The 24,584-nt window shown below is 38.6% G+C and overlaps 2 protein-coding genes across 2 annotated transcripts; one reads left to right on the top strand and one right to left on the bottom strand.

The window, feature by feature from the left end:
- Positions 1-11,410: 11,410 nt before the first annotated feature.
- Positions 11,411-11,701, bottom strand: RB195_000804 (uncharacterized protein; the record flags this gene model as incomplete). The annotated part of the gene is made up of 1 exon (XM_064197330.1): positions 11,411-11,701. One exon carries the CDS (start codon positions 11,699-11,701, stop codon positions 11,411-11,413), a length of 291 nt encoding a protein of 96 aa, XP_064053211.1.
- Positions 11,702-14,545: 2,844 nt separating this feature from the next.
- On the top strand, positions 14,546-24,230 carry RB195_000803 (uncharacterized protein; the record flags this gene model as incomplete). The annotated part of the gene is made up of 9 exons (XM_064197329.1): positions 14,546-14,704; positions 18,243-18,358; positions 18,425-18,552; positions 19,406-19,568; positions 20,602-20,688; positions 20,750-20,909; positions 20,963-21,100; positions 23,704-23,817; positions 24,084-24,230. 9 exons carry the CDS (start codon positions 14,546-14,548, stop codon positions 24,228-24,230), a joined length of 1,212 nt encoding a protein of 403 aa, XP_064053210.1.
- Between the last annotated feature and the right edge of the window lie 354 nt (positions 24,231-24,584).

The following is a 24,584-nucleotide window of genomic DNA, read 5'->3' as shown; positions in this document are numbered from 1 at the left end:
AGGTTTGTTTTTTGCGTATTTCGTTGAAAATGCGGGCTTATTCTTGCAATATGTTGAAAAACATTGGAGGAACATATGGACCTTATACCAGATCCTTGAAGACAGCGTATCACTATCGTATCCACGATATTGATGCACTGTCTTCAAGGATCTGGTATAATACGATGTCACGTATTTCCAAACGAATACGTGGATGTAGGGGTGTAGTTCAAGAGTGTGAGCAGATTATGCCCAACTTCTAGTGATAAGGAAAAAAAGTCTGAAATAACCTTTTCTGACGCCGTTTCCCCAAACGACGCAACTGCGAAAAAAAACGCGCTACGCGCTGAAACGCGAGCGAATCCGTCGTTAGCGCTGTTGATTGCCATCTTTCTTCTATCAGTAATAAGTTGCATCGTTGGGAGGCTAGATCACAGCACCGTTTCACATGTCCTTCTTTTTTATGGACTACTAGAAGGAAATGTATGTAATGGCCTCATAGGAAATACACCCTTACTATCGCAGAGGGATCACAAAAATTGTCAATTTCTTGATAAAAAAGATCATTTTTCGCAGTTAAGACTCTCAAGATATTAGGAAGAGAACGTAAAGCTCAGAGATCACTTCAGGATATCCCGTTGGAAATGGAGCATCCACGTCAAAATAATCGTTGAAATAAGTTAGATTAAAACGGATATTTCTGTCCATTTCTTCGAGTTCGCCGTTCTAGTTGCATTTTAATCGAGTTCAGAGTTCGCAGTTTGTCACAAAGACGATTGCCTGTGGAACTACGTAACTGAAACAAACAGTTCCACCATGATTTCATGTTAATTGGGAGAATTTTAGGTTTACTATGAACCATTACCTGAAAATCCTGCAAATTCTTTATCCTGCAAATATTTGCAGAGCGCTTTTCCAAGTTGCTTTTACTCTCTCCCGAGTAGCATCAACCATCATTTCTGTTTCGTTCACATTCGTGAACAATTATTTGTTTTAATTTATAGGAATTTAATTTTCTAAGCATTCCTTGGTGCGAATGGCATCAGAAAAAAATGCTATTTGCATGTATGTACACCCAAGCTTATCTATTCCATGTAAAAGAGACCTTTTGCAGTCGGATCAACAGTCAATCGATATGTTCGAAGAGTCGTAGTGGACCAAACAGATTGGATCGAGGTTGGACCGTCGCTTACTGCATGCAGACTGTAGAGATAAATAGGTCCCAGCCCGATCGCACTCGCTTCCACCATTTCCACCAAGTTTCAAGTCGTTTTGGTCCGACTGTAGAATAGCATGAGGTTTGCATCTGACTATGATTCTCTTTTAAATCCCATCGTCAGAAAGTTTTGGTGGTTCACGTTTCCCAAAGTTTTTCCTATTCGTCTTGGAGGCATTGCTCGAAAATTCATGCATGCTGCTCAGGGAATTCTCGAATTTCTGTCAATGCGGGAATTTCCACACTGGTGGTAGGCTGAGAAAATTCAGAATGCGATAGATTTCGAGTCACGGGAGTCACGCGCTTGTTTGTAACCTTGAAAAATCCTCCATGTCTAGTACTTACTAGTTCTTCCCAACAGTAAATTTCTCGGAAATTTTCAGTTTTGAAATTACCTCATTAATTATGATTTATAGTATGTTTCTATTTTGAATTTGAGAAACTGGATATCGTTTCCGGAAGGTAAAGTGGATATAAATCAGCTGAATCTTACGAATAGAAATCCTTGAACTTTTCATGGAATTGGGGTTTTTTTAGGATGAAAATTTGCGGAAATGTGTGAGTCTCAGTTTTATAACAGGCGACGAATGTTCGTTGTTCTTGAAAGCAGAAAGAGATATCCGTGTTCCTGTAATATTTATCTGCTTTAAACAGTGTAACATGTAATGTAATACTTTGCTGCTTCCACATTCAAACCTCAAAAATCTTCACCTTACGTCACAAGCATATGGATTCTCCCCATAACAGTTGTCCTAACTTCTGAAAAAGAACTTTTTCGTTATATTCAGTTACCCCAAGCTTCTTGAGTGTAATTCGTTCATTTCTATTTGAGAATGAAGCATTCGACGCATTTTCTTTTTAAAATAAGTGATTAGAAACAACAAATAAACACTAAACAGGTTTTTAGGTTTTTTAAATGAATTTGGTGCAAATGAATGGTGCAGCCTATAGTCGAGTCAAAAGAAGTTGACTTGAGGTGATATTTATTTATTTATTTATTTATTTACTTATACAATTGTTACTACTACTGTACTATTCCTACTAAGAACAAAAGTATCAGGGTACCTATTTCATCCTTAAATTGCAACTGCCTAAGCGAGTTCGCTCAAAGTGGCGCGTCGGGACCCACTCTGAGTTCCGCCGTTCTATTGGACCTATACAACTGCACTACAAATCGAGTCACCTGGAATGATTCTAAATTTATCTTGGAACACTCTTTTTTTAAAGTTTTTAGGAAGATGCGATGGCCTTGTGATAAGAGACAGAAGTGGCCTTTTTCTAACTAAGAAACAATAAATGCTCAGAAATGAATTTATAGAATATGGAAATAGAATATGGATAGAATGAAAAAATCTCCAGAAAAACGGGGTGATCTCATATAATTTTTTTGACTCGTTTATTTCGGACTTAGGATTTTTCAGTGCTGTGACTCAGTCTGCTATATACTTCCTCTGGTGTCAATAAGACTAATAACAAACGCTTTTTTTTTTTTGTCAGATTCCACATTAGAGCTCTCAGTACGATGGCTTTGCATTAGCAGAGAAGCAATAGCCATTCGAAAAAAAAGCCAAAAACTGCATTTTTTGTTTGGTTATTTGAGCACATAAAACAGGCAATTTACTACACATTGGCGTTAGAAATTGCTCGCAACTGACTTGTTTTCTTCCATTTTTTTAATGTAAAATTCTTGCTGATAAGTTATGGAGCGTGCTTCTTCTAAAAATAAGTGACGATTTCGTTGATGACTTTGAGAGCAGTTACGTAGGTGCCAAATATCCAGGGGCAAACATACATAGTTCTGTCTTTGTTGATCTTTCAGCCTCAATGAAAGTTCCCTGACTCTGAGAGCAGTTACGTTTGTGAAAATGTTTTCCGTGGTCTCCGTTTATCAACGGGAGATGGAAAGCTTCCTCGGTCTGGATTGGGTTTGAATCACAAAGCTCACAAACATAGTGATAACCTTTTACCAGAGATTAAGGAGATTACACGAAAAGTTGCTCCTGAATTTAAAAAATGGAGGGGAAATTTGTGCCAGTAACGAGCAGTCCAGGTATACTATTTAATTATATAAGTAAGTACATAATTACAAATATATAAATAAGTAGGTTCAAATTGTAAGTGTGGTGCAGTGGTAAAAGGTTATCACTTTGTTTGCGCCCTTTGTGGTTCAAACCCAATCCGGACCGAGGAAGCTTTTTATCTCCCGTTGATAAACGGAGTCCACGTTGATTTCTGAGGATAACAGACTTTAGTTGATACGTCCCCTTAAGTCATTGTTTAAGTCTCACACGCGTTTGTAAACCTCTACGATTACGAGCTTAAGTGGAACGTGTTGGTGGATGGAAATGAATCCCAAAGGGATTTCGAAGCGCCTTATGAACTATTGCTTTTTGAATTCGACACGGAAATTTCGATTCTTTCGGTTTGAATCCGGCAGACAGGTGGAAAAGGTATGAATAGATGTTTGTCTCTTCAACAATATTCTCTTCTTCCCCTCCGCGAATATATGTACATAGGTCATAAAAATGTGAAGTTCCAACACATATGTTCCTACATTTTGCAGATTTAGCAAATTTCTTCCGCTGGACGCTTCACACGTTGTGCTTCATGTTGTAATGTGCTCAACACGCGTGTAGTGAAATTATAATCCTCGTATCAAAGCGATTAGCGATCCTGATTTATAGGAGGCAGAGGAGAGTTGGCTGACAGCAGGACGTTGCTGCCGCTGCTGCTGCTTGCACATTCATTATCTTCTCGCGACTGCATGCAAGCAGACGTGGGAGGAGTAGCATTATGTTCATGATTAGGATATGAGTGGCAGTGCATACGGAATCAACGGACACCTCCTTTCCATATCCTCCCTTCCTGGAACGGATGCATATTTTTCTTTTTCCTTTCAACGGGGTTTTTATGGTGTTGCATCGTGATGGGATGATTTATTCATCTAAAATATTGCTATTTTTATGACTTCTTCCATTTATTTGGTAATTCGGGACGAATGTAGTGTAGCGCTTAGAGGTTCCGCTTCCCGCACGATCGCATCCCAAGCGGATTAACGCCAGAAACTTTATCCTTTATTTGGTGATTCGCTGCCTAATTAATGCGAACAAAAAATTTTTTGATCATTAGATAACATTTTAAACACATCTGACGATAATTGCGGAGAAATTGTGATGAATTAATGGTACCAAGGCAAGTAATAGTAATGACAATAATAATAATAATAATTTTGGCAGTAATAACGCCACCGTAATCAGCTCAACAGCTGAAAGGTCGCTGCGAACCTCTTGGCATCAGAAAAACTCTCGCAGGAAATATTTATTATAGTTACTGTAACCTTACCTTGTAAAAGATGTTTTGTCCCAAATAAAATTTCTCTTGATTCTTACAGTTTTTCGTTTTGTGAATGGAATTCTTCTAAAACAATCCAGCAACGCCATTCCATTAAAGCGCTTAGCGGCTTCTACTCTAATGAATTTTTTCAATTAAGAAGTGCTATATTTAGATTTGGTGCAGTAGAATGTGAATCAACCCTGACTTATTTCCTGAGGTTTTTTTTTGTTATTTTTTTCGGCTATTGGATCCTCAACATTTTCATTCTTCTACATACTTTATGCTTCATCATAAATCTCCAACAATTTATGTCACTTGTTTCAGTCATTTGAAGCATACGTATGTAAGTGCAGCCATGTATGTATTTACGTACATACATTTGCTGCTACCGAAATTCCTGCTGCCAAGTTTTCTTCAATCCTGAATTTGTAGAACTCTCCATCTCAATTCGCTTTTTGTGTATTTATATCTATTTTCTCGCTAGAATACTAAGGATAACTACACGATAACCACACATTTCAGCGTTTAGTAGCGCTTAACAAAACGTAGAAGATGAAGAATCCAGAAAAAGAAATAGTGCCGTACACAAAGAGCTCCACACTCTTCTCAGTTCCTCGAAGATTTTGAGAACTTCATCGATTTTTAGTTTTTCTATCTTAAATATATTCCACATATATTTATATATATATTATGTATTTATATATCTATTTTTATATTGTCCTATATTACATTTATTCCCTATTACAGCTTTCAGTTCCCTCCTTTTCACGGTTGAAGCTGCTTTGCGACGAAAGGGCTCCAAAATAATCACAATAAGATATTGTTCGGTTTATCTACACAGATATATAATGGAACTAGAATGAAGTACACGTTTTGATTCCATTGTAGATTCCTGTGGAATTACTTGATGTTCACAGCAATCCATGAAAATACTGCAAGATTTCATTAGCAAATGATATATTGAAATATATTTTCAATTACATGCTATGTGCACTGAAAATTCGGTGTTTTATTCATTTTACGAGCATTTGACCGCAAAACTTTCATCACTGCTTCAATAAAAAGCGGTTTCTACTTCAATTGCATGAAGAAGTGCGAATCGTGTTTATGAAAAATTTATTAGGCAGAGGAATGCACTATCAAAAAATTCGCAATTTCCATCTCTGGCTCGCCTCCTCTTCTCCAATTTTAATCCAACCATTTCTCATACCTGATAAATAACTTCGCACCGAAAATCCTTCCATGTTATATGCAATTTTCTTGCAAGTGGAAAGTCTTTGCGTGAACATCGTTATCACCGCACAACACTTTAAAGGCATCACCCCACGAATCTGAGATGGACCGGATTTCAGATGGAGTATTCGTATACGGGATCGTAGATTAAGGAGAGGAGAATGATTCTGTTCACTTCTTCCTAATTGCCGTAAAAAACGGCTCAGAAGATACGGCTTCGAGCGTTCTGGCGCACTATTTTCTACAAGAAGTTCGACTGGAGCGCGCCAGCCTTGTGCACACGACGCATCTTCCGGGCCGTTTTTTACGGCAATTAGGAAGAAATGGACGGAATCACCCCCTTTCTATAATCTGCGATCCCGTATACGAATACTCCTCCTGAAATCCGTGCCACCTCAGATTCGTGGAGTGATGCCTTTAAACACGTGAGATTTCCATGCAATTTGTTCTCCTATTGTTGCCTTTCACATCACGTTAGTGGATATTTATTAGTTTCAACGATGTTATCTCTTCCATCTTGTACTGTCCTTAGAATCTTCTGGTATGAAGTTGTGAATAAGTAGCTTGTGGAGGAAAATGCGGTTCTTACAATCGGCGTAGTAGGAGACCCTAACTGAAATCCGACAGGTTGTTTTTCTTTCAAACCGGTTCTTAAATAGTAAAACTCACGGATGTATTTAATCCAACAGATTCGGATAATTCTACAATGTGTCTGTAGTCACTAAAGAAGTTAAAGTTTCTATAGCAATAAATAATAAAAAATAATAATAAGTACTTCTTCACGGTTCAATCCTTAATATGAAGTTCTTTTTCCCAGTTCGCGATTAATATTTGGTTTTCGTGATGACCAAAATAGCATTTGCTCACTTCATCTTCCCCTGAAGTAATCTGTATAGTACCTGTGTTCGAACATAGACTTTGAAATGAGTACAAATGATTGATGAATGACAAACGATTAAAACAACAGTCCAACCGATAGTCTAGTAGTCGATCGAGGCAAACTATGAAGATGGCTACTTATTTTTTTGCATACGCATACCCTTCAAAATATCATTGTCTCTCAATCACATTTTGATCCTCATTCGCCGATCTACTAACGAGGACGAATGTCTATCAGAGGGTTTCATCCTTCTCTGAGGGTTACAGTTCCCCTAAAGGCATCATCCCACGAATCTGGGGTGGTAGGGATTTCAGGTGAGTATTCTTATACGGGATAATAGATCATGGAGAGGAGATTATTCCGTCCATTTCTTCCTAATTGCCGTAAAAACGGTTCGCAAGATACGGCTTCGAGCGATCCGGCGCACTATTTTCTACAACGAGTTCGATTGGAGCGCAGCAACCTTGTGCATCTTCTGGACCGTTTTTTTTACGGCAATTAGAAAGAAATGAACGGAATCTCCCTTCTTCCGATCTTTCCATAATCTACGATCCCGTTCACAAATATTCCACCTGAAATACCCACTACCTCAGATTCGTGGAGTGATGCCTTTGATAGCATAATTTGAGTAAGTAAAGGAGATGAACACTTTTTGCTTCATGGAGCGCTTCAAGACTCGGAAGAAATAGTACTCAGATATAGCGTAGTCGGTGAAATAAGTGGATGCGGAGTCGTTTCCCAAGCCAAGTCCTCAAGACTGATGTGACATCCCGCCGCTGGAATTTCGCTTTAACCCTGTTTCCATTCTATTTTCCAGAGTACCACTTATTCTGTGTTCTTAAGCATGCGCTGAAGCAAAAGCTGCTCAAATCTTCCACTGACTTCAAATCAAATTTTTAACCCTTTAAGAAATATGGAACACTGTGATCTACACTCATAGTGAATACATGTGCGTAACAAGGATATGTGCCAAACCTAACACCGATATGTTCAGAGATGTTTTCCTCAAATCATCCCGGCCCTTCACATCTGATAATACTACATAACATTCCAGGTTATTTCAATGTCTTCGTTTTTATGGGAACATCAATTTTACTTCAGTTGTAAACATTTTGTGAGATGTTTTGTAACATTTTGCGACCTCTGGACAGGTTCGCATATCATATGTATATTACATCATCATCGTTACATTTTTATAAATCACTGAGTGATGAATAATTTATAGTCATGCAAACCTCATGTACCTTTTGTAGATAAAAGTTCTGCATTTGAGGATCGTTCTTCCCATCATCGTTAGGGATCCGTGATTTTCTATGCAATTTGTTCCTTTATTGTCACCTTTACATTTCCTTTTACGTTAATTAAGTGGTTATTTATTAACTTCAGTTTACATGATTAAATATCAAAACTTCTAAGAAGAATTAGAGAAGTTTCCTGAACGCGAATTTTCAGGAGTATTACATGAGCATGTGTTTTGCCCAGAAAGCTTGGATTTCTTGAGTTCAACTGAGATGTCTTTTATTTCTATGCGTCCCTAATTTATCACTCTAGAGGGACGATAAAAGAAGGAACGATCGTGTTGTAGAATAGTAACAAAAAGACAACTGTGTTCGTCTAAAGGACCCAGTCTACTTGACGAGAAATGCCCGTTTTAATAAAAACATTCTAGACAATTGAGAATCGGATTTTATGTGATTTCGACATTTTTGAATTTTGTCGGTCAGGGAGAAAAGGATCCAATAAGTTCTCTTTTTTTCTGTTTTTTTTTTAAATTTAACTACAGCACAGAATCACTAATATTATATTCTCGCTTATTACTTTAGACGCTTAGGATTTTTTCGTTTATGTAGGTGAAAGTATGATTTTTTTTCGAATAGGTTGCGGTGTAGTTTACGAATATGAGCATGATTATGCTCAATTCCGCCTAGTAATCCAGAAAAAAATTGCTCGTTCTCACTACGATGCGACTTGTTACGTGATAGATCACGGGAAGCCGTCGTAGTGCCTCCAAAGAGGTAATAATTTAAGTAATCAGCAGAAGCAGACTCACTTCCACAAATGCGACGCGTTCCAGATTTTCATAGTTACCCGTAATATGTTGCATTGATCCCATAGACCTACAGGTACATGTGAATTCCGCTTGTAATTTTTCTAGCACTCGTGTAAGATGCTTTTGAATTTTGAGGTACTATGTTTTATATGGTGTTAGAATGCATGACAGACTTCTTCAAGGTCATTCTCTTCGCTCTTCTCTTCGCTGACATTTTTTTTTTCATTCTCAACAAAATATTTTTGCAATTTGCGAAAGCGTCTGTCTTCTGCTTCGTTCAGAACATCAGTCAAAGCCAAACTAAATTGATCTTTTAATCATTTTTCTAATCATAAGTGTTCATATTCATGCGTGCTACCAGCTGATTCTTCTAAATTCTGGGAAAACCTCAACATCTAGAGTAAAGCTGAATTTGAGAGAATTCAAGTATTTATAGTAAACACTTTTCTACAGTACCCAACTTCAGCCAAGCCAAAATGTCGAAAAATTTCTATTTTGTACTTTTAATACATGTGCATTTTCGTTGTGTAAACGATGTTGGATCTGTTCAACCAAATGAGCGCAATGCTTCTACCGCAACGCATGTCTCTTCCTCTTTTTGACGCACATTTCTCCTCTCAGCTCTACCCCAGGTGAAACACTCGGTTGTAAAAGTTTGACGTCGACTTCATGGGGGTACCTCGTTAACACAGACTTTGTTGATTTATTAAATTTTGAACAAGAATCACCTTGGTCTCCTACTTTTCTTTCGTAGTGCTCACGAATTTTCCCATAATAATTTAACAAGAATGTAAGTGCAAATTCGAGTCCTTATAGTTCGTATTGTACAAATATTTGTACATTGTTCAAAATCCTGAAGTGTTTTCTAAGTGAGTGTGTTTCGGGTCGTATTTATGTGGAACAGTCGGCCCCAATCTTCGCTCTACCACGCTCTCATTGACTTCGTTTCTCATTTACCTAAATAATCCACATATGTAGCGTTCTAATTTACAGTATACACTACAGCACTGCAGTATGTACACTATCAAAGAACTCTATATGACGAAAAGTGTTGACCAAGGACTAATCGCGTAATTTTTGTGAGATTTTTGTGAGAGCGTAAAGCAGGACGTGGTTCGATTTGACGAGCTGTGAGCTGAGAGGATTTTTCTCCGCCGCATCTCTCCGAAGCCATCTGCCATATCTCACCGTGAGAGCAATTCGCCGATTAATGGCTATGTTCCTGGCCGCTTCTTTGTGTTCACAAATTAAACGTATAGCAGCTATTTTTCTTCGTTCTTTGATAATATGTTGTCTGTGCGGTTGCGTTTCATGGAGACGTATGTATTCCTGACAAGAAATATCGTTTGTAAACATTCTTAAGGCTTAGCACTTAAACACTCAAAATTTATACCTAAATAAATCTAAATAAATAAATTAAATCTGTCCAAATCTACCTGTCTAAATCTATCTATCTGCGATGTGCATCTGAAGGTCGACCGTACGATATCCTCCTGAGATCCGAATAAAAATTTCCAAATGTGCAAAACTATCCCCGACCCCGCTACAGATCTGTTTCATATATTTTGTATTTATATAGTTGTAATATCTTTTATCATTTATTCACATCATTTATCCTATATTTATTATATTTGTACTTTTACAATATGTTGTATTATTTATTTATATTATTGTGTATCAAGTATTTAAATAATTCATATTTGTATATTTATGTTTTATGTATTGCTGTGCATTATATTTATGCTTTTTCTATTGCTGTATATATCTGTACATATCTGTATATCTGTATATTTCATATTTATAACTTATACTACTTTTACAGCATTTTATAGTAATAATTACATGTTTATTTCATATTATTTTCAGGTATACATAGAGAATTTACAAAGACCTTCCTTCTAGGATGAACAAGAAATGAAATATCCTACTTTTAACGTAGCAAACAACACATCCGGCTTCTAAATATTGTCTATAAGGATGAAGTATTTTTAAAAAATATGCGAGAAGGAGCATAAAAAACTTTATTAGTCCGTGATTTGATTTTTGGAGCGTTGTAAGAGGTCGTGAAAGGTTTTTCTTGTTGAGGGCGCTTTCCTCAGAGTCTGCATAATATCAATACAGAGGTACGGTTGGTAGCCCTAAACAGCTATGTAGTAATCACAGTATCCACCTCCTACCTCTTTAAGATTGACTGCTAATTGTTAGCGGTATTAACCAATTGACCCATTTCTATCAAATATAATTTTTTTGAGGTCTCTGTTTTTAGTCCTATCTAATATCCATATTCTATTCTTGTTCTTATACCATTTGGTTCAACGTTTTGAATGAAAAATGCAAAAAATGGAAACAAAATTCAGCCGGTTAACCATAACCTAACCAAAAAAAAAGAAACGAGAACACCGTGTTTGAGAGCGGTAACAATGCCTCAACTCTGTTACAAAACTCATTCCTGTGTGCTTTTTAGCCAGAAACAGGTGCTGTCGAAAAAAGTTGCCTATCAAGTAACGAAACAGAAACACGCATGTTTTCGTTTCTTTACAGTCACTTTTTTCCAAAAAATTACTTTGTATTTTCTTCATTACTTAAGTCCGTTAAGAGCTCTACGAAGAACAAGCTTATGACTTGTTTTGAAAACGGAAGAGGCTGAAGAGCCGCTGAGGCGGACGATAAGTGCTCACTTGATAGATGAGTTGTGCAGAGTCATGGTAGCTATTAGACCTCAATCGTCCACTTTTGCGAACGTCGCTCCCTCTTTTGGATAGCACAACCAGTCACTGCCTCGTTCATTTATTGCTTTATCACATGCGTTTGAGTTCTTTTCCCGAAAACGTGTTCCTCCAGCGCAAACGCTGCGATTCTTCCACAGCTCTATTCGTGTTCGTCGTTGCATACGAGCATTTCCGTGACTACTCGGCCGGAATCTCATGATCTTGACCCGACTCGCGAGCGAGAGGGCGTCGTTAATCGCATCTCGGCGGTCAATAGCTTCCGAATTGAGAAAACGAAGCATAATTGCCACGCGAGCTCTCCCTCTATGCTGACAGATGCGTGGCCTCTGCCGGAGTTTCGCAGCTCCGCCGTTCCCAACACTCGATTATTGCCTTCGAAATGCTGGAGAACGCGACTTTTTCTCTGCAGCTCATGCAGAAGTCGGACGGACAGCTGCAGACAGGAGTCGGTGCTCTCGCTCGAGCCAGCTGCCTTCGCAACATCCGCTCTGCCACGAGACTGGAACTAACACAAATGATTTCCGTTTTATGATCGTTTGAACGCTGAATGTCACAGCTGCTCACAGATGAAAAACACCTACTCACACATTTCACACCCAGCGCTCCGGTGTTTCCGGGATAATGCTCACACTTGCTATGAAACTTCAAACAATTCAAACTTTTCGCAAATGAATCTTAAGAAATTTCTAGAAACTCCACTATCACCTCTTAGCCCGGATGAATTCCCCTTTCTCATTTTCCCCAGTTACTCTGATTTTTGTCTTAGTTCTTCCCTCCCTTACATCTTTCTCAGTCAAGTAGGAACTCTTAAAATCAAACTAAGACAAATAATTTCCTGTACAGTAATAATTCTCTTATTTTTTTAAATCTAGGATTACATTCGCTTTGAAAAAGGAAGATTAGTTGGCTCTCAATTCACAGACTGTTTTTTTTCTACCCTTGTAGTTTTCTTTCTGTCTTAACGTTCACCACTTCAGGTTTGGTACTGAAAACTCAAGTGTTTCTTCTATATTCATCCAGCATTCCAGACTATTACCTAACCTAGAATAAGTGCTTTGAAAAGATAAAAAATGACTGTTCTGTTTTCATTTCTCCTCTCTTTCACCATCTCTCTCTTTCTCCCTCTGTCTCTTTATCCCTCCCTCTCTCTCTTTCTCTTTTTGTGTTGAATAGAATTAAACGTGATTAGGTATTGTTGCTTAAATAACTGATGGCGGATCAAATTTAGACAAACTAAAGTTAAACACAATCTTTAACTACACTATGTTTGCACTACAATTGTTTGACAAAAAGATTGAATCCTGTCGGCAGAAGCGGCGTGGTTTTTTTTCGCGAGCGCAAGAGTTATCGCGACTCTACCAGACATTTCAATATTGTACCAATTACAACTATAAAGTCAAACAATGACCGAAGTTTTTCAAAACTCACGACCATTCGCGATGAGAGCTCTCTTATTTTTATTGTGATTTTGTTTACGTAAATATCGCTGGAATCGCTTGTGTCAGAAATATCCCAATGTTCCTATGGTGTTTAGGAAGCCGCACAAATTCAGGTGGTGATCCATCTTATCATTTCCGTACTAGCATATTTTTTTCTCGCTTACAATTTCAAGTTAACTGATGTAGACAGTGACAATTATTGTGAACTATTAACCAAAAAATTAAATTAACCAATTAAGGGGGCGGGTGTGGTGTAGCGGTTACAGGTTTCGCTTCCTGCAGGATCGATCGAAGGTTCGAGTACGCTTTAGCGCTCACCAAGGCTTTCATCCTTCCGGGGTCGATAACTTGGTACCAGACTTGTCTGGGAGGATAAAGACACTGACTTGACCTATCAGCTAACCCTCGCAAGTCATTTTATAGGCCAGTTACACGTTCGTAAACCTCAAACAATCCTGAAATGAAGTGAACGTGGGGGCGCATCCCAAGCGGATTGAGTAAAGCCAGAAACCTTATCCTTTATCCTTTTATTAACTAATTACAAATTGTCTCTGTTGACACTTACATAGACTTTCACGACTTTCAACAACTTTTTTTTTGTTCAAGACAAGTGAATATTTTTAAATCAAGAAAACAAATTTTTCTATCTACTATTGATTTGCTGTTTCTCCATTTCATCTCATTACTTTCCGAGTTCACATCTGTTTCAACTTTAAGAAAAATCTCTACTTTTCTCTCTGTGCATTCATATTTTTGCTCTGTCAATAAACCTCAGGATTTTTTACTTGGTTGGCGGTTCTGGTTTGAAATGGGACCAGTTTGGAGGTATATCCGTTGAAAGTCAGTTCTGGACATATGTTAAGCATGTCGTAGATTTCTTTTGTCAGTGGCAAATCTTCATCCCATGGTTTCTTATTTTAATCCATTTTTGATGCTGTTAATAGCTTTTTTGCTCTGCTTCTTACTTTCCACTGTTTTCCTCACCATTTTCTCTCATTCTCATCTTATTCCTTCTTCCGTGTCACCTATTCCAGTGCTTCCGACAGTAGTCAACAGAAGTTCCCAACAGCAAAATATTCGTGCAGTGATCTATCATCCACATATTAGCAGCTGATCTGTTTATTCTACTCGAGCCATACTGTTATTTTTTTTACAGCTACCTCATCACTCGGCTCTTCCTAGTGTGGTACTATAATTGTCAGGTGATTGATGAGTTTTCGGTGATGATTCCACCTGATGGATGCCCGCCTACCCGCCTGTTGCATCTCCCCCTTTCAGCTCTGTCAATCCCATAGGAAAATTTATTTACGAGCTCATATTTCATAAAATAGAAATATCGCACATTTTAATTTTATTCTATTCCGCTATGGTCTGGGTGCCTCTCCATCTTCCCAACGGATCCCAAGATGTTTTCTATCTCAACGGGATCGCGAAAGACTAGAAACACTCTTGTGACGCGACTAATTCAAACAAGATGTAGCTGTTTCCAGACCACAGATGTATCCTTGATTCTCAATGTTCCTCGAATCTTTCTCAGGATGTATCCTACTGTATTCTAATGCTTTTTTTTTGGAACAAATTCCTCAGTTACAGTAGATACTTTTCTTGTTACTCTTTAAAAAAAATCGATTGTCACGTTTCAACGGAGCAGAATATTTTCCTTTGTGTCCAGGAATTTCTTTACAGATGAACGTGAATCCGTTTCATAAAGAACAACAACCAAAGCTGGATGAGGACTCAATCGGGGAAAAACTGGCAAGTTTGCACAATGAGATGGCTTCACTGCGAATGGAATGCGATCGACTCATTAACAAACATCTGTTAGTCGAAAAAACGTTAAGTGAGGTGAGACGTCTGGGATTCGTTGAGCTTCCACTTCCACCGTTTCTGCTTATTGGCTCCAGATGCAACTCCCTATGTATTTGTGAGGATAGCGTTGTTTATAATCGATTTTTGTACCATACCGTAAAGTTATCGTGCCCGGAATTTTTCCAGCAAAGTCATATTAATATCATTATATCCATGATCAATCTAGTAAATAAAACGTAGAAATACACAAATATGTTCATCACCGGACGTGATGTCATAAATCCCTTAATCGGATAATTACTAAGCTTGTATTAGTGCTTTTCTGCCAAAGAACATTTCCATCTTCAAAAACATGAATGTAACGGCTATAAAATGGAATGGAATGAGTGAAAAAAAAACCACAGTGCAATAATAAAATAAGAAAGTATTGTGTACATATTTGGCAGGAGTCTTCAAAAATACAGATTTATAAAGAATCATTCATTAAATCATTAAAAATCTATTTTCATACATTTCAGATCCATTAAAAAGAAAAGACCTCTTACCCGCCAAACTAGCACATTTTTTATAAAATTAAGCATTTGCAGGAATGTTGGTATCGATATATTGGGGGGTGGGTGAAAAAAATACGTGGGTGAAGCACTAGGATCAGAGAAATAGACACACACATACATACATACATACATACATACATACATACATACATACATATACACACACACACACGCACACACAAACACACAATCTTTTTGAATTAATCGATTAAACAAAAAAATCTCTACAGATACATACGGGTGTAGGATGTAGTTGTGGGTTCAGTCGACAGAAAACACTGTTATTAAAGCGACAATCGCCTGCTTAGTTCTCTTCCTTCTTGGTACAGGGAGGAGGAAACCTCTGATAGCACTCCGACGGGATTGATTTGTTAGATTCTCTAACCCATTTTTGCTTGATATTTTTTTCATTTTACGCTTTCAGCATTTAGGATTAGGAGTAGATGTGTGATCTGTTTATTAATTCTTGGGTGAACTTACAAAAGCATCATAGCACCCTTGCCGAGATCCAGAAAGCCTTTTCTGTTTAAACGCATCACTCCACGAATCTGAGGTGGTACGGATTTCAGGTGGAGTATTCGTATACGAGATCGTAGTTTATGGAGAGAAGGGTGATTCTGTCCATTTCTTCCTAAATGCCGTAAAAACGGAAGATACGGCTTCGAGCGTTTCGGCGCGCTATTTTCTACAACGAGTTCGATTGAAGCGCGCCAGCTTTGTGCAACCGCCGCATCTTCCGGGCAATTTTTTACGGCAATTAGGAGTAAATGGACGGAGCCACCCCCTCTCCATAATCCACTATGCCGTATACGAATATTCCACCTGAAATCCGTACCACCTCAGATTCGTGGGGTCATGCCTTTAAGTCTTTACTTATTTTCTTGAATTATAGAAGTGCTTCACAAATGAAGAACAACCAGACCATTTTACTAGAAACGAGTGTGCCAATTTTTTGAAAAAAAAAAGAAAATGGCAAATCGTAGCAAGGATTATCATGGAGGTTCGGGAAAATTGTAAAAGCTGGCAGCATAATGTTTTTTTCTACTGTTAGGAATATGTATGTATAAAAAAATAGAATGACGAATGAGCGCAGTTACGTATGTTTCGAAAGAAAATCCGCCTTCTTATCACCAGCTTACATTTCTTCTACGAAACGATTGACGTTCAACAGTTGCCCATTTCTCAGCCTATCAACGTTATGTAACGTTTCAGGCGAGTTCTTTTGGATGTGCTTAGTTCGCAAAACTTCTTGAGATCCACGAATATCGAATGCAGTTTTTTTTTTCTGGGAAAAAGCTGAAAATGCCTAGACTACTATGATGTTCCAGAATTGAACTCCTTTTCGGGACATTATAAGTCTATAAGTTGAAAATAGAGTTCACTTTTAGGTTTTTTTTGCGGTACGTTTTTGTTTACTGGCTCTCTGGTGGTGCCTCGACTGTTGTATTTTAGATATATTCTACTTCTACGTCACTGTAAAGCAATTGTAAAATTTTCTATGAGATCAGTTTAGGCTAAAATTCACGCAGAACCTGATTTTTTTTAGCGTGGAACTCGGTTGAGAATCGGCAGTTTTTGTTTGACTGCAGTGATGCGCAATGAATATTCAAAGCCTTGAAGATTCAAAAGCATTTTAGAGCAGTTGAATCTGAACTCTAACATGAATCAAAAACTTCTACGAAGATGTTTCAAACAAATATTCACACGTTGGTAAACGGACAAAGAAATCAATTTACTCAGAAAAATATTCTTTTATCACTGGAATAACGAGCACCTCAGAGATAAGCTAAGGAAATTTCTAAAAAGCTAAGGAAAAAGGAAAAAAAAAGAGAAAAAATTTCAAGAAAATTAATTCTGAGTGTATAGTGTATGGTACATAGTTCTGCAAACCTAATTGCAGTTCTTTTTACTATATCTAAGCTCTGGGACGCAGGATGGAAATGTGAAAAGAAAAACGCAAAAATTCAAAACAACGCAAAAATTCAACTTAAAATCCACTCACTGGAGGTATCAGTTAACACAACGAAACACCTATCTACACCTAAAATTAGAAAAACAAAACCTAATAAGTAAAACCATTTTGTCGCTAGTTCGGATATGAAAATTCCCTTACCGGATAATTTGACTAGTAATCTTCTCTATGCGACTTTGTTCTGTTAAAAGTGCCATTCATTTTGTAAATGTTGCGGAAGCAAAAAGTTGCTTCATTGTGTGTATATCTCATGTCCTGGGTGATTCTGAGAAATGTAATTTCTGCATTTTTTTGGCTTTTTCTCGTTTTTGCTTTGTCCCCCCCCCTATAAAGGAGAAAAATAAGAGAAATATAAGATTGAACAGGATTGTCATGACGGAGATGGCCTTATCTAAAAACTCCCTTGAAGGATGCGTCAAATGTCACTAAAATAAGGTTAATTCGGCCTGTTCTCGTGCGAACATCAAGCGCTTAATCACTTAATCACATGTTTTGTTAGTGGAAAAAAGAATCCAAGAAATCTTTGGGAAAAAAACAGAAATACGTGTTGTTTCTTCTTCTTACGTCTTAAAATGCATAGCGTAGGGCCCTATAGTTTCCCTAGGATATCCGCCTTTCCTCTTTTCTCAATGTTTACAAAATTCTGAGGATGTTTCTCGGCCAATGCTACGACTTCTACAACTTTATTGACATGGGAATTACATCTCCATGTTTACGCTGTTAACACAGAATAATCTAGATTTAATAGATCACACCTGCTGTTGAGAACGAACGCGTTTTCCTGATCACATTCCTCCTGGTTTTATCGCTCATTCCACTCATTAGCTCGTCAACGCGATCAAAGCCTGATCGCGATCGTTTTGCGCGAGTAAACAAAGCGATAAAGTGTGTGTGATCACCGGTTGTATTATCCCTCCTCACACCTCCTTCCACACCCATCTTGTTCTTATGGTGAGAATAAAATCCGCCTTTAAATCCAATCACGTGTGCAAGTTTGAGTTCAGCGCAATGCCTACGGTATCCAGAGATGTATACATGGTTATTCTAGGGATGTATACTCTGTCCGAATCCGGATACATCCAGCGCATACAATACAGGAGGCGAAAGTTGTCGATCAACCTCGATAACACCAGATGGAACCAGTAATGTCCCACAACCACAACTGTAAGTTCATTTTCTGGAGTTTGACAGTAATGAGGTCTGTTATCTCGGTGTGATCTCGGATTTCAGCGTATCACCTGAAGATGTCAATGTAGCAGCGCCGAGATTACTTCATAGGTCGAAAAATATGGCCATGTCTCCACCGACATCTCGTGAAGAGACCATCATCGGAACTACGACCGTTTTCCCAGTGAAAAGTAAGGATTCTACTGTTCTTCGTTGTTGATTTTTCGCTCTTCAAAGTTCATCCAAATGAAAGTAAAAGATAATAGACTTTGCAAAGAAATGTCGTCTCATCCGGACCTAATTCGAAGTGTTGAATTCTGCCATTTGAGAAAAAAGAAACTGGAAAACGATCGGAAACGATTAGAACAAGATTTTATTGAGTCTTGCAATCTATCACTGACTCGACATGACATGACATGACATGACCTCGATTTTCCTGCTACTCCTTTTTCATCCCTTTCCTTTTTTCATTTACTTCAGATCCAGAGAAACATGCATGCTCGCAGGGGAAATCACACAACTTCCTACCACGGATACGAACACCACAATTTACACCTATTTAGGGTGTCGTAAAAAGAGGACGAATCAACGGAGACGCAAACGGATCAACAGATCTGTCGAATACAAATCACAAAATCTTTTTTGACAATATAATTATTTTTCCGCGAAGCAGCACTGCCAATACACCAATGGTATTTGCAACAATACGTTGCGTTCGTAATGCGATTCCTGTCAATTACTTTGTTTTTGAGATCGGGCGTTTGCTGTTTTGTAACACGCTGTGAGCTTAGATTTATGGCGAGCTCGAATCAACAGTTGACATCGATCAGCTTCTTTTTATGTGTTACGCTAAGATATTGAAGTGAAAATAATGCTGTGTTTATCACCAAGAAACCCTCGAATATCCGTCAAAAACTCAACACCTATTTACTGCGATGTAAATAAATCTGGAACCTTCTGATTTTATTATATCACTATTTTCTCATTATTTTATTGTGTTGTTGTGATTATTTTTATTACTTCGCTATTGATTTCCAATTTCAGATGTGTTAAATACAGTGGAATTTCCACGTCGCCTGCAAACTCCTGGATATTCGGATGATATTCCTTCTTCATCGGTGGAATCCTCCAAATCGTCATGTCGACGTTTTCAACCGTTGCAAATAGTTCCAAGAGACATAAGTGCAGAGTGCGCGAAGCGATTCAGGTTGGTCTGAATTTTTTTAACCACTACACAACCGCTTTACTACCTAAACTATTCAGAAAACAATAGAAATTAGGTGATATGTGAATCCATTTCCCACAAAGGCTGTTCGCTGTTCAAGAAGTAGTGCAATCAACGTTACGAAAAAAGTAAAATATTTTAGGTATCCTGTTTTGCTTAGGAATAACGCAATAAAAATTTGCAATTGGAACCTAGATCTAAGACGTTCGCAAGACCGGCGTGGAAGTTTAATGAACTGTGTAATATCGCGGAAAAAAAACCAAATTTTAGGATACAGCAGTCGTAGCTAGAAAATCTTTATTCGAAATAAAGCACAGTTTCCACAAAAAACTCAACATTGTTATAAAATCTCGAAAATTGCAAGTAGCTTGATCTCATTTTAGTTGTATCTGAAAGAAAAACTCTGAAAACAGTGGTCCTATGGATTTTTAATGAAGTGTGGCATTAATTGGTTAAGAATTGCGGAAAATCCCGTCACGAAAAAATTATTCAAATTGCAACATTTGGTTTAACAATTTCTGAGATATTCTAGCATAGAAGGGTCTTTTTCTGGAATTGTTGCCGATACCTGGCCCCGATAGCTGCACTACCATCATGCCTGTTAAGCATGTTCCCTGTGCTTCTTGCTCTTAATGGTCGTATATGATCGTATATGTAATAATGAAGATCTTAGAGAAACTGATCCGTTCTCAAAAATCTCAAATCACTTTTGTAGAGAGAACGGTATTAGGAAGAATTTTTGCTAAGCTGGAAAAAATACTGGAGGCATAGAGGTGTGTACAACAACGATATTGTGAGAAAATAAGAGAGCGATACTCAGATGTACTGGTTTTATTGTTTGAAAACTTAAAGTTTCTATAATTTCGAAAAAAATTGAAATATTTGACATTTAATTTTTCATTTTATTTTCGAGATTTTTGCATACATAGCTTTCGGCTGCTGTTGTTGAGCGATTTACAGGTGGAGAATTTAATCGAGGGTAGCGGTCATATTATCTATGAATGTCACATTTCAGGGTACCTTCGCTGTCGATTGTTATAAAAGACCCGAACAAGCAAAAGAAGAGTGAGACGGTGGTAAAACCAGTTGTCCCGATGCCAAAGTGCGCCCTTTAACATGGCAAAAAAAAATTAGAGTGGTAGCCAATTCTGTGCTTTTTTTAGGTTTTTCCGCAGTGTAAAAGCGAAAAATAAACTGTACATGTTTGACAAACCTGTGGAGGAAATAACCGAGGGCAGTGACGATCACGATGTAGCTGGACCATCAGGAAGCGTACCAGAACAACAATCACAAACAAATGAAACGATTATATATAAATGGAAGGTGGGCTGACGTGTTTCTTACATTCCTGCATACTTTTATCAAAGGATTTCTAGGTGAAAAGACGTTGCGACGGTAGTCGGTACGTGGTGAAACGACCGGTACGAAATCAAATTCTGAAGAAACGAGCAGCTCAACTAATTCGAGAACGAACCGGGATCAGTACAGATGATGATGCTATGAGTGAACTGAAGGTGATGACTTGGTTGTTAAAAAATTCACGCTATATTAATAACGGGCTCACTCTTTCACGTGTGTTTGTGTGTATGTGTGTGTAATGGAATTCCAGAAAGCAGTGAGACGGATCAAACGGCTCAAATAGGTGTGCCGCACTACAGGGCAATAAAATGGGGTCAGACGGGCTCCACAGCGTCGAAATGGTGTGCAGGCGCCAGAAAGCGATTAAATGGGTTGAGACGTGCCCCACTGCATTGGGTTGGACGGGTAACGGTTGAGATGGGCTCCACGACGTCTGCTCTCGGTGACGGGTCCCATGGCGTCAGATTGGAGGAGACGGGTCTAACAGTGCTGGTTTCTGGTAAGAGGTGTCCAACGACGCCGGATTTGAGTGAGACAGTTTCCATAGCGTTGGATTGCGGTGAGACGGTTCCCACTGCTTCGGATTAGTGTCTTGGTGCTGGAAACCTATAAAATGGGGTAGGATGAGTCTAACAGCCTCGCTGCTGTCGCCAATGATCGTTATAATAAGCTGGAACAGGGTCCGTGGAGTCGGAGTGGCGCACCGGTGCCAGGAAATGGCGATTCGTGGGACTCTCAGCCGAGTCTCTCGAAGTAGTACGCCGCTGTGCAGCACTGCCGTACAATAACTCCAATTAATCTGTAAAGAAGTTAACGAAGCGTGCATCACTTCATGGGCTTGCAAGGTGCGGTGTTGCGTCTACCTGTGTACTCCACCGCACACTTAATTCATCAAGTAACATCTTTTCTCGAGAAACTGGGAACAGGAATGCAAACGGGTGTTTAAATAGTAGCTAATAGCTTACATGATCTGAAGTAGAACCTTATCTTTATTAGTTTGATAATGATGTTAATGTCATTTTATGTTAGCACATTATTCTGTTGAGGAGAAAAAGGAGAAAAACTCATGATTCGAATATTTTTTTCACATTATTACGGTTTCGAAGGAATACATGTAGATGTTAGATCAAGTTCGAATGCTCTCCAAATGAAGTACTGACCCTTTTAAGAAGAGAACAATGAAAGTATCACTCCAATTCATCTGATGAAGTCTGATATCAGGCGTTAGCCTAACGTTCAAATTGGCAATGTGACAACCAGTATAGCAGTGATATAATAGTACCAGTCTGAACGTCCGGCTAAAGCCGGACTTTAGACTTTCTATGGTGTTCGCTTCGCTCCCCGTCACTAATCAACGAAACTTAACAGTAATGGCATTTTCTGTGAAATTGGACTTGTGCATCTCCAACAATCTTTCTTCCTTTTTATATTATAACTGAAAGCGAAAGATTTCATAGTCTTCTTTCTCAACGCGTCAGTTCTACATTCGCAGAACAGTCGAGCTTCAGTTTCTAACACTCCTTATCAATACATTATAGACAAAATTTAAAAGTATCACGCGAAATATGGGTTTTCCTCCTGTTTTCTATGAACAGTTATCAGAGAATGATGTTTTGGCATAAAATGACGTGAAAGACATCATCCATTCTACGTCAGATCAGATAAACATCTTCCTACTATTTAAGCAGCCATTTGCATGCGTGTTTCCACTTTCTGAGAACGGCATGCTACAAAATTGAGGCGAACGAAGAAGGAAATAAGCACGCGGATGAGTCATAAAGGAGAAAAGCAAAGCGCCTAGTGGCCACGGCTATGAAACGGCTGCAACCATCTATCTTTTGCGTCATGCACACGAAGCTTTTGCGCACCAATCTGACGCCGGTGGACCCGTCGCACCCCTTTCTATAGGTATCTGGCACCGGTTGACCCGTCGCACCCCCTTCTAGTGGTGTCTGGCGCCGGTGGACCCGTCGCAGCCCATTTTATAGCTATCTGCCGCCGGTGGACCCGTCAAAACCCCTTCCAGCGTAGGCAACAACTCGACGCCGGTGGACTCGCCGCACCCCCTTTTTGAATTTCGTGACTGACGCCGGTGGACCCGTCACACCCCTTTTTCGAATTTCGTGACACACACACACACACACACACACACACACACACACACCACACACACACCACACACACACACCACACACACCACACACACCACACCACACCACACCACACCACACCACACCACACCACACCACACCACACACACACACACACACGACAGAATAAGCCCGTTATTATATATCATGATGGTTTGGTATAATAGTCAAAAAATGAAAATGTTATGTTTTGGGTAGTGGTTAGTCCATAGTCAAATTTTTGACTAAGAATCTAACTTCTTTGATCTACTTAACGTAGTATGTACAGCGGAATACATGAACGCTGGTTCGGTCTCTAAGACCGCTGAGTTTTTCGGAACAAATATTCAGCTGATTTCAGCTCAATTTTTGAAGGGATATTCGCTGAAGCATCTCTTCAGAGAGTGCTGTGTGGCAAATAGTTGGGCAGTACACTATCTGAAAAAATTCAGCTTTTAAAGATTGGGAAATATAGCCTCGAAGGCTCCTCTTTTCTTCATAAAAAAAGACATTGCACATATTTTATTTTTTATTTTATTTTATTTATAAGGCCTCCATACCTATAACAGTGGATTACAGCTTTACCTACGAAGAATGTTGACTGCCCCTATCAATCAATCTTATTACAGCTTGGTCACTTTCACACTCGCGAAGAGCGGAAGAAGCATCTGGAGGAGGAACGCAAGAGAAAAATAAGAAATCAACAAAAACTAATCGAGTCTAAGATCTCCCCATCTGATCAAGTAAGAATGTTTCTCTTTTCGAGCTTTGAGTTATTTTCTTCAAAAAAAAAAAAAAAACTCGAACGCAGTTAATTAGATTACGGCATAATTACTTGCAGTCACTATCGTGCCTTTTGCATGTGTTTTGTAGTAGTTTGGTTTGTTTTGTTACGATAAGTAACATACGACCAAATAATGTTCAATATAAGTGATGGGGTAGAGAAAAAAGATTCAGAAAACAACATACTAAAAATTATCAATCGCAAATGTGAATTGCTGTTTTGCAGATGATTGTGCAACTGTCACAACGGAAAATGCAGCGACGTAAGGAAAAAATGTTGCTCGACGGATTTGTCACTACTCAAGAAGTACTAAGTCAACGAAACCCTGACACAACGGCTAAACACGGAATCCTTTCCGTAACCACCGTATAGGCAGAGTTTCTTCTTCAAATGGGTACCATCTGTGATGTCGAATATGCTATACATTAAAATGTATACTGAAATGAGCTTCTTACTTTATTATATCGACAATAAATTTTAGGAAACTTTTGGGCTACAGTTTTGTATGTACAATCCGATCCACTTGCAACTATGAACTCCGTCAGACCTTGCTTAACAAAGCTATCACATGTTTTGATCGCGCTATCATAAGAGCTTTCACTTTCTTTCTGGAAAAGTTCTTACTTGAAAATCCAGACAAAATTTTTTTATCTTGAATCGAGACTATTCTCCATCTAAGTGCACGACCTGAGGCATGTCTATGCCATGGTATATAATAACGAGCTT

Source organism: Necator americanus, chromosome IV (assembly GCF_031761385.1).
Source record: "Necator americanus strain Aroian chromosome IV, whole genome shotgun sequence".
Taxonomy (NCBI): Eukaryota; Metazoa; Nematoda; class Chromadorea; order Rhabditida; family Ancylostomatidae; genus Necator; species Necator americanus.
This window is presented reverse-complemented; position numbering and strand designations above follow the sequence as displayed.